The 18,064-nt window shown below is 41.2% G+C and overlaps 2 protein-coding genes across 4 annotated transcripts in view; one reads left to right on the forward strand and one right to left on the reverse strand.

Moving 5' to 3' along the window:
* RPS6KA5 (ribosomal protein S6 kinase A5) overlaps positions 1–2,658 on the reverse strand; it is an 85,802-nt gene extending 83,144 nt beyond the window's left edge. The window contains exons 1-2 of one of the 2 annotated variants that reach the window (XM_057413379.1): positions 2,642–2,658; positions 2,099–2,352 (exon numbers count right to left, since the gene is read on the reverse strand). In XM_057413379.1, coding sequence (XP_057269362.1) covers positions 2,099–2,171 — 73 coding nt within the window. In that variant the 5' untranslated portion in view covers positions 2,172–2,352; positions 2,642–2,658. Of the gene's footprint in view, positions 1–2,098; positions 2,353–2,641 lie in introns of those variants that run through there. The other variant, XM_057413376.1, reaches the window with a different exon arrangement.
* DGLUCY (D-glutamate cyclase) overlaps positions 1–18,064 on the forward strand; it is a 184,154-nt gene that overhangs the window by 129,042 nt on the left and 37,048 nt on the right. The window contains exon 1 of one of the 2 annotated variants that reach the window (XM_057413383.1): positions 6,596–6,842. The exons of the other annotated variant lie outside the window; for it this stretch is intronic. The gene's annotated coding sequence lies outside the window, so the exon portion shown is untranslated. Of the gene's footprint in view, positions 1–6,595; positions 6,843–18,064 lie in introns of those variants that run through there. 2 annotated transcript variants of the gene reach the window in all.

Genomic DNA, 18,064 nt, shown 5'->3' on the forward strand with positions numbered 1-18,064 from the left:
CATGGTATACAACCTCAGCATTTAAGAAAAACTAAGATCATCTGGCTCTTGCATGTCCCCTCACCTTTCTTTCCAAAATAAAGCAAGAGTGCTGCACAATAACACTGTGGTGGGTTGACCCCAGCTAGCAGGTAAGCACTCACCCAGTCAGATCCAGTACAAAAAAAAACCCTAAGAAAAATATCTAAAGTATCCTATAGATTATTTATATATTTCTGTATCAGCAGAAGCTGACTGCAATTTTTCTCCCTAAACTATTGTATCTCTGTGTATTGTGTGGAGACAAGTTCTGAAACGGTATCTTGATACGTCTTGCATAGCAATGACACTATTGACATCTTCACGAGTAGGAGTCTCCCAGGAGTACATGACAGAGCAGCTCCCTCCTCCACCCTAATGCTCCAGAAATAGACAAGCCATTGCTAGAAAGCATTTTTCAGAAAGCAGTTTTTTAAATATTTAATAAGGAGAAGAGAAACAGGAGGGGAAAAGCAACTTAATCCTATTTGGTTGAATTTAGAAGCTTGAAAAGACACGAGGAAGACTGAGAATTCTGAAATGTGTCAATACTTTCTGTCAATACTTAAGACCAGGATCAAAATGAAAAATGCTTATTACGTTAGATTAGACAGTTCTTTGTCTAGTTGTGTGTGAGTGTGTGTATTCCTCAAACTATCTTTAAATAACAATCCCCCGGGGATATATGCTGTCCTAACTTTTATAAAAAGAAATCTAGACACAGCTAGGTAAACATACTGAATAAATGCGTTCCGTTTCCTTTCCCCTTCCCCTTTTTTAATGCTGCAAACTAAAATTTAGCAGCACCCAACGAGAAAAGTATGTTTTCCACGAGTCTTTTGCTGCTTCTTGAAAGAAGGAAACTACAGTCCCTTTGGTTTCTGCGTAGCTATCAGAAAGACGGCCTTTTTTTTTTTTTTCCCTTCTATTTAAGCTGCAGTGATAGCTATGTTCCGCTGGGGCACCTCCGCCGAGCCCCGAGTGACAAGAGGACAGCAGGCTCAACGCGATCCAAGAGACCCAGACCCAGCACTTGAGTTCCCCATCGGCCCATGAGCCAATGTCAACTACATTAATCCGGGGGGCGGCTCTCTCAGACTTTTAAAATGAACAGCATCACGAACAGTATTTACTTTTACTTCATCATGGAGAAAAAAGATTAGAGAAAAGGAACAAAGGGCATGAGTTAATAGTATCTCCGTTGTTAACAAATACAGAGAACATACATCCTGATTATATTTTACATGCATTTCTAAACTGAAAGTAAAATCTAGATTTAGCGCAGTATTCAAGTTGCCTGGAAACTTCTAAGAAGCACAGAGCACCTATTAAAAATATATAAAGATCTTCCCCAACACACCAACCTACAACAGAGTATTTCTGCTGTTATCTTGAAACGTCATATGTATTTCATGTGTTGAACTACCTCTCCAGAGGGTCTTCAAGTAACGACTGGGCTACAAGAAGATTAATAGGCTGAAAAGCCAGCTAACTTTGCGGTTACATGATGGCACATTCCCCTCCCTACAATTCCGGCATTTCACCGAGGTCAGAGAAAAGCTGTCACAGACAACGACATCATTTAGGGCTGTAACAAACAGCCCCCCCCCCCCCCCCCCCCCCCCCCCCCCCCGCCGACATAGCCATAAAAGTCAAACACACAAATTAAAAATAAAAATAAATAAAAATGGAGAGGGGGAGGTAAAAAAGCAAGGACTTGGTAACACTCATCTCCTTCAAAAGCATTAAATACCACCCGGGAAGTGGTACAGGGGATCCAAACACTTACAAGTCCAACTGAAATACTTTTATCAAAAATAAGAGACCCCCTGCCCGCATCTCACACACCCCTGCCCATGTCTTTCAGCTCATCCTCTGGGTTTTTTCCTCACCGAGATTTCCCCACTGGTGCCGATCAACTATCTTGAACCTCCTACCTCAGCACTTCTTACCCAAGTCCCGGCGGCCGGACCCCCCCCGGCACCCTCCGCAGCCCTCCCCTCAGGCGGGAGCGCTCCCCTGGGCGCATCCCCCTCCCCCGCCATGACCTCCCGCAGCCGCCCTGGCCCGCCCCGCTCACCGTTCCTCAGCTCGTGCTTCACGGTGAGGAGAGGCAGCTCCCCCTCCTCCGCCGGGCCCGAGGGTCCCTCCATGGTCTCGCAGGCGGGCGCTCCCGCGCCCGTGCCGCTGTGTGCGTGTGCGTGTGTGTGTGTGTGACCGCGGAGGCGGGGGTATGTCACCTGGCCCGAGGCGGGCTTTATTTTCCGGGGGCGCTCTGGGGTAGAGGGGCCATGCAGGCGCGCTGGGGCGGGGGGCGACGGTTCTCCCCTCCGCCTTGAAGGGGAAAAAAATAAAACCCCCACCACCCGCAACAAACAGTTGTTAAAATACAGGGAGGCACACGCACGTCGGCTTCCCTTCCCCGGCCCTCAGAGCCAGCCCATGTCCTTGCGGCTCCCCTCCCCCTTGCTCCGGCCGCCCTCCCCGCCCAACAGGCGAGAGCGGAGCCGCTCGGCACCCGGCCGAGCCCGGCGCGGCCCAGCCGGGATAGGCTGCGCGAGGCGGGAGGAGGGGGTGCCGGGAGGAGCAGCTCCTACTCGGGCTCTCGCACCCCCTCCCTCACCATGCCGAGCCCTCATTGGGCGAGCGAGCGCCCGCGAACCCCAGCGGCTGTTGGGCAGAGAGACGTTGCACGTACCTCCCCCGCCCTTCCGCCGAGCCGCGCGCTCCCCATTGGCTCAACGGCTGCGCTAACCGCTGGCTCCAACCCCCCGGTTCCCCCTCCCAATTCCTCTACTCCCTCGCCTTGTTTGTAAACATTCCCGCCCGCCTCAACCACCCCGCCCCCGCGTGGGTTGCCTGGAGAAAAGGGAAGGCGCTGATTGAGCATTGCTACTGGCAATCACCCTGAGGGAGCGGCGGTGTCGGGTTAGGGGTTGGCCCCGTCATATGGGGATAGGAAGCGGTTGTGGGTGTCCCCCTTCGCAGTGATAGCAGGGGGCGGCTGAGCGGAGCTGTAGTTTGACGCGAGAGGACGCGACGGTGGCTGGGTGAGGGAGCAGGGTAGTCCCTCGCAGAGGGATGCGACGGGGCAAGGAGGAGTGAGGCACAGCTAAAGGGGTTGGGGAGTGTGCGTTCCGTGTTCCCGCTGAGCCTCCGCCTACCCGCACGGCGCAGGAGGTGTGTGCAGGCCCACAGCCGTGGCCTGTCCGTGCGGCTCGGCGCGGCTCGGCTCGGCCGCCTCCCTGGGCTGGGGCAGCTGCAGAGCTGCCGCTGTGAATGTGGCACGTTGGTAGGTCCGTCTTTAGGCCAGAGCTCGGCAGCGGGGGACAGCGCCGCGGGTGTGCTGTTAGCGTTCAGCTGTCGCAGGCTCCAGGGCCACACAAGAACGGGGTTGTGGGCGGCAGGGCCCGGGACGGAGGGTGAGCGCAGGCCTCGAACTGAGCCACGCAGAGGGGGCTGGGGGGAGAGGCGAGACGCGTCGCCTCTGGCGCGGCCTGCGGCCTTCGCAGGGGCCGGGAGGCCCGGCGGCTCGGGGTGGGGAGCAGGCGGCATCCGCGGCCTGGCCTCGGGGTGGTGAGTGGGGCCGTCGCCTTGGGAGGGTGGAGGGTCTGAATTTTCTGGAAGGTAAACTAATCTTTATGATCGCTGAAGGGTCACGAAGCAGAGAGGCGCTTGGTTGGTTATTGGCGCAGGACGTGCTAGTTTGGGGTGTTCCTGCTTTGGTGTGTTGTGGGGCGGGAGTGGGAGAAGGCTCTGGGCAACTGTGCCCTTATACCCGACTCAAGTTGCACTGCTTAGGACGTTTACCTTTGGTCCCATTAGCTGCGTGGGACACACTATCCTCACAGCGTGTTTTGATTTCGTTTTTAAGGAAGATGTGATTTGAATCATCTCAGTTAAGCCTCTCAGACTCCTATGTTTTGGAAACAATCTGCCACGTCTAAAGCAGTCCACATTTCCTTAAGACATCACACAAGTCACTTCTCGCCATCTCTTACTTTACAGTAATTTCTGATTTGTTGCTTTTGAATGCTGTTTCTTCCTATCTTATGATACTGTATAGCAGGGTGCTAATTCACAATGCCATGTCACATACAGCAGCTACATTCATGCACTGATTCTTGTACATCAAACATTAAATAAAATGTCTTCTGTTAATCTTTTACTCACATTACAGCATTATATATTTGTGTGTGTGTTTGTACACACGTGTAACATGTACATATATACACAAATTTCAGTAGTTTCCTGTAGAGAGATTGGCTTGAACTATTTAAAGTTGGTAAGAGCTTTCTATTATAGAATTGGGTTTAGGGTGTTTTGGGGATTGATCTTCTTCACACACGAAGTAAAAATACTTTCCAGGGGTTTCAGACTACTCTCAGTAAAACTTTTGAAGATGTTTTCCATTAAGTAGTGCAAGTGTTCTGTTGAAGTATCTCCCCGTAGCATACAGTACACGCATAATTTCACTGGAAGTGTTCATCCAAGCCTTTCTGACAGTGTTATGTCAAGACTAAATACAGAAAGTCTGATTAGAGATGTTTTCAAACTGAAAAATAATTGATTGCCTAGCTTTTGTCCCTTGATTTTAGAAGCCTATTACAGAGATTAATGTTACATCAGCATAATATTAAAATACAAAAGGGAAAATAATGAAAATATTAAAGTGATAAAGTTCATTGTTAAATATTTGTAACTAACGGCTCCTTTGTACACATAGTGGGAAGCAGCAGTTTTACTTTACAACTTTTTTTATTATTCTGTGTCCCAGATGTTACATTTTAGAGAGACTGGTACTGTATTTCATCCAGTGACTCTTACTAGCCTGCACTTTGGACTAATTGTCCCTGGCAGCTTCAGCAGAGAGAAACTGAAATTTGACTCCACTATGTTCCTTACTAGCACTCAGTGTGAGTGGAGCTGGCAGTGATTTCACAGTCCTTGCTAATTGTTTTGGTTCCAGATGTTCATAGCTTGACAGACTTTATATGCTTATTTGTCTTAGGCTGAAACCTCTTCGCTTAAATCTCAGCTAAAACAGCTATAACCCTAAAACATCAAACCAAGGTTAGTGATCCATTGTGGTAACTGCTGACTATGCATATAGCAAGATGATGGCTACCCTGTATATTTCAGTTTAAATTGTGACTGGGTGTGGAAAGTACAGTTGCATGAACTAGAAGTTCATTGTTAACACTGAGGAACCCACTGATTTTCTTGCGTCTTGGAAAGAGTAACTGGGCAACATGGTCATCTCTCCAGTGTTAAAATGGCTTGTGCAGTGGGTGACATATGCAGAAAAGAGCAAACCAACCCTACTGAATGCTTGGAAAGGATCCCACCTTTTGACAGGCAAAAGAGCTATACTTGCACTCAAATACTAAACCACCTGTCAGTAGTCCATTAGTACAGGACTATGCTCAAGCTTTCATTTAAACTGAACTTTTGGGAGCAATGGAGAATTAAATTTGATTGCTTGATTTAAGAGTGGACCTACCTTCAGTGGAATGGTCTAGGCTAGTTTCATTACCTCTGTCACCTTTGTCTTTGAAGCAGTTATCACGTGGCTTTGTGGATGGTTGTAAAAGGATACAGTTTTGTCAGCCTTAAGAGTAGGTAGGATTTACAGGTAGGTGGAAACATACAAGCTACATCTGTACCAGAAAATAAAGAAGATTAGGACTTGTTCTTTAGCTGTCAGTGCAAGTGACATGACATAGCATGGCATCGCTTATATGTAGACAGCTAAATTCTTTCCCCTTCAAAACAGGGTGTCCTTTTCCATATTGCCTGCTAGATTTATATGGATTGCAGTGTGTTACTGAGTTATGCTAGCCCCCAACTTTTACAAAGGCATTGCCTGGGAGAGTACTAGTCAGAGGCCCAACCATTCCGGAAAGCGTGCCAGCAGTCAGAATTATGGATAGTCATGTGCCAGCGCTCAAATTCTGCCTTTGTCCCATTTAAATCACTAACACACATGGTCACAGAGTCAGATGAGGGAGGAAATTTGGCTTGAGCCTGCAGCCAAAGCAGGCATGTGAAAATACAGCAGTGATGGGCTACAGACCCACAGGGAGTACAGAATGGTCTGTAAAATATTCGTTTATAGTTTGTAGAAGTAAAACCACTCTTGTTATGTAAACTGTTCTGGAAGCACAGCTCTGAGTGCAATTTAGCTGACTGAAAACATTATTTGCATTTTAAATATTCATTTATGTGTGTGCTATGACACTAAAAGAAAATACTGTTTGTATGATGTACCTTCAATAAATTACCTCTCCAATGAAAAGGAAAAATATTTTATGTAAAAAAGGATTTAATACTATGGGGTGATGCAGAGCCACTTTCATAGTGTAAATGTATTTTTATTTTTAAGTAGCATTTTCTTATTCATGTATATAATAAGAGCAACCTGACAGGTCAATCAACCAACAGTTCAGTGTTTGGGCTGAGTGTGTGCTGCAAGTTTTGGAACATGGAATAACAGAGTTCTAAAGATAGATGTCCCTGCTCTACCCCACAGCACAACTGTTCAAAAATATGTGTATTTACTTGCCATTCCTAATTGTGAAGAGAGGGAGGAAAAAATGTTGTGGGAATTATCCACATGGAATGATATTATTGAACTTCAATTAAGAAAAAAGTGTCACAACATTTTCTTTCTAGCTCTAAAAGAAGTGGTGTGCCAAGCTGGTTTGAGGGCTGAGGTGAAATTGAAGTGCTCTGTGTAAAGACTTTGAGTGGAAAAGAGAGAGAGAAGAAAATGAGTGCTGTAGCTGCTTACTTCCAGGATGTAACTGCTTTACAGTATTGAGGTACTTGATTTACTTTCTTTCTGAAGGGGAGCGGCTTATGAAAAATGTAGTTTCCATGGGGCTTAAAGTTGGAGGTGTCTGGCGCTTCCTTATGGTCATTGAATTGTTACAGAAATAGGTGTTAGTTTCAAAGTACAAATGTTGCAAAGCCCAATGATACAAAATGTTCCCCTTAATCACTCCACAAAGAACGTTTGCCTAGCCGGGGAAAAAGAGGATCAAATTTTGGATAGCACAAAATGAATTTAAGGAAGAACTCCCTTTGAAAGACAGTCATGACATGAAACAGCTTTTGTGTGAGGTTTTAGTACAGTATTAGTTCTGGTTTCTAGTTTACATATGTTCTCTGTGTTTGGTTGTTTGTTGTTGTTGTTTTTTTTTTTTTTAATCTGCAGTTGAATATTTTGTGCTTGGTAACTGTCAGGAAAGTAGACTGGGTAGGTAAATTTGCTGTTTAAAGCATTTTTGTATGAAATTGTTCTGGCCAAGAGTTTCGTCTGCCTAAATCCGCTTATGTCTTACCATGAAAGGAGAAGTTATGCTAAGCATCTAAGCCCAATAATTCTCTTAACAGAAGTGGTACAACTCTGTCAGGAAATGGATCATTTCTTGAAAGAGAGCATGTAAGTGAAGATGTAGTACTGATTCTAGGGTTACATCTTTGATTAAACCTAAGTCCTGTTTCAGTTACTATTCATTTCTTTGCTAAAAATGCATTTGTTTGTCTTTTCTTCAGTTACAGTAGTTACAACTAGTATTCCAGGCAGCACTGTCAAAAGTTTAATTGTTAAAAAGATACATAGCTATGTAAGACAAACAATGAAAATATTTGTTACATTACTCAGGTTTGGATGAGGAAAAGAATAGCTCCACTATCTATTAAAACAGAAATTGGAGTTTATTTCAATTTCTGATCTGCTTTAATACGTAAGTTAGCAGAGATGGAATTTTAGTTAATACAAAGAATTGACTTTTAGATCCTAATCCTCACAATAATTTGAAATGATTTTCAAATTTATTGGCAGAAACACAGAGGGCTGTTCTACATAATGGTATCATTAAACCTCTGAGTAATACTGGTTGCAGTGTAATTAAGCTCAAAATCCTTTTCAGAATACTCACATGTGAATCCTCATTATTTTGAAAATTGACTGTAAATGTTGGAGAAGGGGACTTTAGAAAGGAGAAGCTAATCAAGATGATCTGAAAGCTAGAAATGAGGAAATTAAAACTTTTAACTCAGCACAGAGACCATGAGTACATCTTGGTAGTTGCAGAAGCCATACATCTGCTTTCCACCCCTAAAGAAGGAAGCAAAAACATGAGGGAAAAAAGTGATCAAATGTCAGTTTAAAGGTATGCATTGTAGTTCTTAAAAAGAACCTATGGAAAAGGAAAAATAGTGCTGCATAAAATGAAAGCAGAAAGGCAGTTTTTGAAAAACATAAATGAAAACAAGTAAGTTTATTTCCACAACTGTTTTTCAACTGACATATTTAAAGATATTGCGTCTGTTAAATTACCATAGAGAAAAAAAACAAATTGTATAGTTATTGAATTTGAACCTACTCTTTTAAATTTAAAAAGATAAGATGCTCTCATGAATTGAAATTACATAAGAGAAAATCCTGACACATAGATAAATTGAGAAATATATTCCAGATTCAGATGACGTATCTCCTGGAGTTTGGGAGGAGCTTGGAGCTCCTCAGAAAAAATAAGAAAACTCCCATTCTTTGAAGTACTATATCAGGTGACTGGAAGGCACCTCTTAATATAATGTAATATGATACTATGTACTACAATAAGAAGTAATTTAATATAGGCAGCATTACAACTAAAAAGTTCTTTAAAAGGACAAGGAAAATGTTTTGACAAAAATCTTGAAGTATTATCTTTCGTTTCAAAGAATAATAATAAAAAATTATAAAACCAGTAGATAAACATGATTCCATGAACACACACCAGATACAAATTCTTAAATTTTCATCCCATTCTGATTTATGAGATTGAGGATACAAACTAGGGTATATCTAGCTCAGTATCCTGTCTCCAGCACTGGCCAATAGCAGCCTTCTAGTGTCACAGCAAATTCGGGTAAGAAACTTCTGAGGTTTAACTGTGCAGTCGATGAATAAAGACCTACATTTGTTTCCTTTGACTTTGCCACTTCTAGTTTCGTCTGATGACCCATAATGATTTAGTTTTAAAAGAGAGTGAAGAATTGTTACCTTTTATCTCCTCCATGCTTTTGTTGGATCTGCCTCTTTGATAGGCAAAATCAGAATGTGAAGCAATAGTTCCCTCACCCCAGAATGTCTAGTGACGTTTGCTGTAGGTACAGGTTATGCAACAGGGGCTGCGATTCTTTGAGCTTTCAGTAATCCGTACACAGCCTAATTTCTTTCAGTTTTCTTAGGTAAAGAGCTTATAGGGGAAACATAGGGTTAGTTAGATGTTAGAAACCTCAGTTTTAGTACACCTGTTTTCTAGTGTAAAGTGTTTGATGTGCCAGTCTTTCAAGAGCAAATCAAAACCCCAGCTGGTCAGAAGAAATTTTGCACTTCTTTTGTAAATTCCTCAGGATTTGTGTTTCCTCTGAAGTGTTAGACTTCTATGCAAAGAAATGTCCCATTGAACAATTTTTCTTTGGCTGTCATTTATTCAGTCTAGCTAGGAGTGAGGTTTGGCATTCTCCTTACAACATGTCACATTCAAAGTTGTGTTTTCTGTTGTGGCTGCTGGTTACCATATTGATGGAGAACATTACAGCAGTGCAGATTATTGACATTTTGAATAACTCCATTAACTGAGCTACTTCAACCTCCTCAACCCCCAACATTTTCTGGGATTTAATGAAGATTAATACCACATCTCTCTCCAGCTTCAGAAGAATGCATTCCTATCCAACCAGGTTTTATTACACCAAATTCACCATATCATTCTAGAAACTCTGTAGTAACTGATTTGCTTCCCATTGGACTCAGTGTTCCAATGACTCTAGTGGGGAGTCAAATGAGGCAAACCCCTCAGATTCTTAGAATTACTTGTAATATGTAGAGAAGGTAGGGTGTGAATTCAACTTAATCATGCATTCTCTGAATAACATATATCTGCAACATGGCTTTACAATGTCTTCCCATCAAAAGATTTGGGTTTAGGTGGTCGTGAGTTGTTATGAGATGCTTTCCTTTATTTTCTTAAGTCTTTAGATAAATAAAATGGTTAAACTGTTCCACTGTGTGACAGTTTTTTTCTTTAGAAAGCTATGTGATTGAAGACAGTAGACAAGCATGAGCTACTGGTTTGGTTACACGAGACAAAATAATTGCTTTTGGATAACAAGTAATAAAGCAACAGAATTATGAATTGTTTGGGGTTGAACATGAATCTACTGCAGTCCTGGAGCACTACCCTTTGATGGATAGACAGAGAGGAGATGAAGGGTGTCATGGTTTAAAGGCAGCCAGCATCTAAGCCCCCCACAGCTGCTTGCTCACTCCACCCCCATCAGGACTGGGGAGAGAATCAGGAGAGTAGAAGTTGGAAAACAGATAAAGACGGCTCAATAGGTAAAGCAAAAGCTACACGTGCAAGCAAAGCAATGAATTCATTCGCCATGCCCCACTGGCGGGCAGGTGTTCAGCCACCTCCAAGACAGCAGGGCTCTATCACACATAACAGTTACTTGGGAAGACAAATGCAATCACTCTGAACATCCTTTGCTTCTTTCTTCTCCCAGATTTTATTGCTGAGCATGAAATCCTGTGGCATGGAATATCCCTTTGGTCAGTTGGAGTCAGCTGTCCCAGCTGTGTCCCCTCCAAACTTCTTGTGTACTCCAAGCCCTCTTGCTGGTGTGGTGCTGTGAGAAGCCTTGACTCTGTGTAAAGCCTACTCGGCAGTAATTGAAGTGCCTCTGCATTGTCAACGCTGTTTTCAGCACAAATCTAAAACGTAGCCCCACACTAGCTACTGTAAAGAAAGTTAACTCTGTCCCACCTAAAATCACCACAAAGGGAATTTCTGCAAAAAAATATTACTCTTCCTACTTTTGACAAACGCAGAATATTAATCCCTTATTTAATCTTGTGCTTCAAGCCAGACCAGGATCATGCTTTCTGTTGCCTTTTATATACCCTTCTGACTGGAGACATCCTATGAAAGAGTAATTGTTCCTCCTCTAAAGCAGCAGTTGCCTAATCTTCCCAGTGCCTCCCTTTCTCTGCAGAAGTAAATGCCTTCTCACCCCACCCACACACCCCAAGAGAGCAGCCTTCTCCCCCACTCCCTGCCTCTGCTACAGTAGCAGCAACATTCATTTGTCTTCAGTTACAGAGTCAAGGATGCTATTGTCACAGCTGCAGGTAATGCTCCACATCTGCACATCATCACTCGTCTCTTCCTTTTAACGCTTTTACCTCTCTGCGTTTAAGCTTAACAGTGCGTCCTCTTATGCAGTTGAAGTTTTGGGCTACAATTCAATCTATTTTGGCTGTTTGGTTTTGGAAACTTTATTCCTGTTGAGTTTCTTAAAAGCGATCCATATAGAAATCATACAGTCTTATTAAAACAGCCTTGCCTAGAATAACAATAAACCCCAAACATCTAAGGAAATCTGCCTATCTTATTAATAATCTTAGTATCCTGTGTTCACAGAATGCTCATTGCTAATATTTAGCTAAGTACTGGAGGCTTACCTCTCATCTTTCCTGGTTATTTATTTGTCTTGCATCTACCTATTATTATTTACTCATGCAGTAAATACACCAGCAGTCAAGTTACTTACAATATTCGTAAGCTGTTTCAAAGAAGCCACAAATGTATTCTGATTTATTAAAAAAAAGATTTAATGAATTAATTCTAAATGTTATTACATGATATGTGGTACTGAGGTTATTTCAGCAGAAGTTTCAATCTATAACTGAAAACATATGCTTATGTTTTAGTTACAGGACAAGTGTTCAGTGCAGGTAAGAGATTACATCTCACTGCAGTAATCCTGAAGAGCCCTTCCTATATATTGGCATTTCTTGATGCTGAGCAATATACAGACCCAGAGCAAAAAACTGCCCCCAAAATTTCTCATTAATAGGCTACAATGAAAGCCCTTTGAGCACAACTGAAAACTGGGCAAACTTTGACTTCTTCACTGAAGCTGCTAATTACTATAATGGTAAACCACAACATGGTCAGAAATTAGTTGTCCATCAAAAATAAATGTCTATCAGGAGCAAAAAGGGCCATCTGTAAGCATGGTGTCCTCTCTATTCCTGTTTAAGATATTTGAGGTATGTGACTTCTGCAGAGCTTATGAACCCAAGGCCATTGAAGGTAGAGGCATTTCTGTTAATATTCTTAGCTATTTTTACTATACGTAGATTATATTCAAACAGTGCCCACTTAATACACTGGTTTGCGTATTTTCTTTTGTATACTTAGTAACCATGGAAAAGTCACATGCAAATCATTCTATTCTTTGAACTGTAAGATATTCTTTTTGGACTGTCTTTTATTCTGTTACGTTTATGCAGTCTTGAAATAACTCTTCAATGGAGAACAGTTTGCTTTATGTGCTCAACCATGGAATTAATGCACTTATGTTATATATATGTATGCACACACTTTTTTTTTGTTTTGCCTTGGGTTTGAAACCAAGTACTGATCACAAGAGTTTCCTTCTTCAAAGGGAGTGGAAAATATTCTGTAATAATGGGTCTGCTCAGAATGTTTGGGCTTAAAACTTTCCAGTAAACAGGAAAAAAAAAACAACAACCAAACCACCAAATGAAAAACTCCAAACATGTTTATTGTTTGATCAGGAGGACACAGATTTGCTGGTTTTTATAGAGAGTTTCATATTCTTTTATATGATTTCTGGTAAACTGTATTTTTGATGTCAAGCAGGGAAGTCTCACTTCTTTCCAGTCTTGTATTTTCATGCTCCAGTGAACTTGCATTATTTCTGACAATTTTCCCATGGACATGATGATTGCATATCTCATATATCTGCAGTTTGAAGTACTTAACAGATTCAAAATTAGCCTTGTATACCAAATTTCCATATCAAAGTTGGTTAATTTACAAAGACAAGTATTATGACAATAGAGATTTCTATAATGCAAATCTATCAGTAGAGAATGCTAATGATGGTCATTAGCTACCATCATCTTTTCACATATTTTAGTAGTAGTAACTATTTGTTTTTAATGGCAGTTTTCTTCTGCTAGATCAGTCTGTCTGGAAATCACACCAAGTTCTAGTAACTGATGCCTGTTCATCTTCCTTTTAGCTGCTTAAAATCCTCTCTTTTCTTTCTGTAGTGAGAAACACCTTCAGCCTATGTTCAGATTGTAATGTGCTTCTGTCTTTGCATACTAAAAATACGCCAATAGGTATGATATAGCAATATACCATACAATATACCCTGCTCTGGATGATTTTTTTGTTTGTTTTTATAGATTTTTCTCGTTCTCTCCAGAAATTCTGATCCTAAATACTCGCAGTCCCAAAAACCTGTCTTCGTACTGATTAAAAGAGAAGCTACATAAATATTAAACTGTGTTTGAACCGGTCACTACTTTTTTTCCCTCACAATCCAAATCCCACACATTGACTAATCAATTTGAAACAAAACCCATAGCTTTTCACAGTTCAGTTTTAGCAAATGTGAATGCTCTATTTTAATTGTACATTTAGACTTAGAGCCCATAATGCAAGCTCCTGAGTGCTTTTAATTTGTCTTGTATTTTTTCACTGCATATACTGTGTAGTCTGACCCTTCTCTGGGAGAAGACACTGCTGGTAACTGCTAATTAATTGTATTTGGAACACTCTTCTAAGATGCTTGTCTCAAAAATATATATATTTATGGAATTAGGATGAAAGGAATGTCTGTGTTTGTAGATTGCATTCCAATATAATGATAGTTTAGTTGTATTTAAATATATTAGCTTTGGAACTGGCATCTTGATAAAGCAATCCATGCAAAGTTCTTGGTTTTTGTCTGGATAGACAGTTCCCCAAGTAAACTAGTTTAGGAGATAACTAGTGGAAACCATATGATATGCTGCAAACTGCAGTTATACGAGATAAAGTCCACTTGAGTATCAGTTTTTACATTAACCTCTACAAGCAAAGAAATCACCCTTAGCTCCAAAGTTCCTTAACCACAGGTCATGGAATACAGGAAGAATATCCCAGCTAAGCTTTTGTCAATGTCTGCTCTGAATTTAGGTGTGAAATTAGGTATGCATCTTCCTTAGGTATGCATTATTGACCACTATCAAAGTCAAGATACTGGGCTTGATGTAGCTGTAATCCTATTTTCTGGAGAATACTGTTGTAATAATATTTTGAATTATTTTTACTTTATTCGTGTATTAACCCATACCATAAAACTCTTAAGGCACTATGATGAAATGGAAAGTAAAAATCCATTTCAGAGAAGGAAGAAAATTCAGCCAGATTGAAACCTAATGCTCTAACAAGCAAAGAGTCTTTTCCTGTTTTAAAACAAAATAAAACAAAACTTAGCACACTATCTATACTTAGGATATGTAATAAGTGAAAAAAATCCAAGAACAAAAATGGTTATTCAAAACTTAGTATCTTAAAGCCCCCTTCTAGATAGGTTGAATACAGAATGTTAAGGTACATTATTGCAGTTATCTGTGTGGCATGTATATAGAAAACAGAGAAAAAAAGAAGAATCAGTAGTTGCTAAACAGACAAAAAAAAAAAGAAAATAGAGCTAAACCTTATTTCCAAACTGTATGGTTCATCGATACTAATTGTAACTTACTTTTATATCAAGGCTGTTCTCTTGTTCCATACATGTGCTTGAAAAAACATGTATATTGCTTATGTGCATTGCTTATATATTTTTCTGTGTTTAACTTTTCTGTCACATCTTTCTTTACTGTGTACTGTATAATTTATCTTTATACAGTGTATGGCTTGTATGCAAACACTTATGCAGATGAAGTACAATACAACAAATGTTTAAGCACTTTATCTGTCCTTGAACTCAAGAGGACTACTAATCTACTTATCCCTGTTACTCATGTTCATAGAAGTAGTAGAGGTTTGATCCTTAAGCTGTAAGCTTTGAGGCAGAGTTTTGTGCATATTATCTCAACCATATTTGGGGACAAAACCCTAAATAAATAAACAAGCACAATAGCTTAAATTTTGTTCTATTGCTTCTATATGAAATACGGGCTCAAATCTATATTAAAATGGAATTTTGGAAGTACAGCACAGACACACCAATCTCTGTAGCTTATTTATATTTAAAAAATATAAAATGTGATATAAAATGTGCAAGACACTTTTAGCCCTTACCTTCTTATTGTTTGGTAACGAAAATCAAAATGGTGACATTAACATCTCTTTCAAGGCAGCTAACTGATGCTGCAGCATTATGAGTCATCTCTTTAACACTGAGCTGGTTTTTTAAAAAATATATTTTAATACTGATAGAAGGTACGAGGGTGATAGGCCTACAGGTGCTACTCTATTTACCCACTGAACATAGAGAAAAGGAACAAAAGATCAGGATTAATTCTAGGAGCCAGAAAGGTGAACTGTGTATCTTTTTCAACATTTCGAGTTTGCTGAAACTGCACACAGAGGTAGCACTTTGAAATAGACTGTCTGCTATAACTGGGTTGAACACAGTAGTGTATTGTGTAAGCCACTGAACAGCCAACAGTATGACAGCATTTAGTCATCTGATACCTGATCTAGACTGTAAACAGAAACTTGTATGAGAAGTTCTTCACATGACCTGTGTTAAGACTCAGGCCTAGCAGAGCTCCTAAACTTCTCCCTTGCACTTGCTGCACAGCCATGGTGCTGCTGTCACCAGTGGTGACACACTGAAGATACCATGACAGACTGACGGTATCAGAACCATCCACATGCTGTGGTTCTGGGCAGCCTTATCTAGTTGAAGATGCCCTGCTCATTGCAGGAGTAGATGACCTTTGAAGGTTTCTTCCAACCCAAACTATTCTGTGAATCTACGATCTACACTTAATCTTGGAAGTTGCAGTGAGGTATTCTTGCAGAGCCTGCCACTGATTCACCTGCTTATCCAAATAACACTGCTTAAGCCAGTTCCATCAGGGAAATGATAAGTCAGTCCTTTTGAGCTGTTCACAGTACTTCTTGGTTTAAGACCTGAAGGAAGCAGAGGAACCATGAAAGTCAGCATCTCCATCACAGATATTTGTGGAGGCAAAGATGTTTGTTCCTAGTAGTGTTTGGAGAGGTGCAGTTTACTGGAGGTTCCCCAGACACATCCTACTCAGGCACGCACATTTCAAGGACACTATCTTTGTGTAAATGCATGGGCTGCATTTGCTTGCAGTTGCAGAACCGCTTGGTCAGGAGCAGTGGATGTAGTGATTTGGCACCTGCTTGCAGATGTGAATGCAAAGGAAATGGCATATTCTGGTGGAGCCTGAATGACCTGACAACAGGAGCATGGAACATTTTTTTCAGGAGCATGACACTATATTTGTGGTGTGTAGGGAGCAGAGCATCACTCAACTGCTTACCTCCAGATGGAATTCCTTGGGAGAATGGGCACCCTGTCAGCCCTATGACTATGCATGATGTGACTGGGTATAACCTAGGCGGTGACATACTTTCTTATCAAAATAAGCACCTGTTGCTGCTGCCTTGCAGTCAAAGCAGTACAAGCCACTGGACTTCTGTCCTGTGGACTTCCACTTTCATACTGCATGAATAAGACTGGGAAGAAAAAAAATATCTAACTTTAGGAGTTTTTTCCCAGCCAGTACTCATCATCTCAGCTCCAATGCGCAGTACTCTGCTAACTGGCCAGTGCTGCTTCAGGGGGCAGGGGAGAGGCTGGCACTGGTGGCTTGTAGGCAAAGCCCTCCCTGCATCCTTTGTCTGTCTCACTGCCAGAAGAGGCCAAGATGGAGAACTGGTGGCTGGACCCAGCCCAAAGGATTGTGGAGCAATTCTAAAAATCTTCTGTAGCTCAGTGTAGATTGGAAAACTGAAAATACCACCCTCATGGGTTGTTTTCAGTTTGCTGAAGTTGAATAAGCACTTGTTATCTTATACGAAAACAACCTCTGGTGGATCATTTGCTGTCTCTCTTACTGCAGCTGGCCAATATTCTTGTCATCAGAGTGAAAGGCATGAAAGTGGCATTTTTAAATCTTGATAAAGGTCCTCATCACCTATTATGTGTATACCTTACCTTGCCAAAGGTGCATGTAAATGAGGTGGCTGTTCTAATGCTTGTTGATCATGTATTTTTGTAAGATGATGGAGCAGGGTATGCAGGTATTACAAGGGGTTGGAAGGGTGCATGAAGTTCTGAGGCCTCATTCTTTGCAGGACGAAAAAGCCTTAAGAACTGAGATATTGCATAAATTGTGCCCATGAAAGGGCAGGGCCATGGTGTGAACTGTTCTCTAGTCTTTACCCACATTTCTCCATCTGAGTAGAAGTGTATTTTGTCCCAGAGCAGATGCTGAGTGTAAAATACTACAAATGCAGTGGTGGAAGTTCAGGGAGGCTGTGCAAGGCACGTCACACTAACATGCAGCCCTGTCTGAAACGTCTGCTTTAGAACTGGTAGTTGCTTTCTGTTATTTGTTCTTAATATACTGGGAGAAACTAAACGTTGTCTTTTTTGCATGTAAACAAGATTGCATCAAAGATACATTGATTCTATCATCAGTATCTCATCCTGACACAATCTGCAGGATCTTGAGCATAGGCTAGCTGCTTTACACAGCAGAGAAAAAACTAATAGAAACTAATTTAAATTTCTATTTGCAGCACTCATCTAAAGGTGCACAAACTTCAAAGGCAAATACACTGTATTTCAAATGTAAAGTCAAATCTTAATTTGCTGGTTGAGCTGCTGTCTGAAAACACACAAAGCACTTCCTTTTTGGAATGATACACAAAGCACTTCTGTGCTTTGAAATGATTCATAGCAGATGGGGAGAGAAAGAATCATTAATTGATTCTTCAAATAAAACATCACAAGTATAACAGAAAGACCTGGTTGGAAAATCAAAGTTTATGCTTTTCACAGAAGTTTCTTGGCAGAATTTCAAATCAGTTTGATGATTAAACAGCAGGACATTTTACACCATGTTTACGTTAACAAACCTCTCTAACCATATTCACACTAGGGCAAGGCATAGTACACAAAGGGTTTGTTA

Source organism: Pezoporus wallicus, unplaced genomic scaffold, assembly GCF_028554395.1.
Source record: "Pezoporus wallicus isolate ANWC-B61680 ecotype Strahan unplaced genomic scaffold, APGP_CSIRO_Pwel_v1 contig_3017, whole genome shotgun sequence".
Classification (NCBI taxonomy): Eukaryota; Metazoa; Chordata; class Aves; order Psittaciformes; family Psittacidae; genus Pezoporus; species Pezoporus wallicus.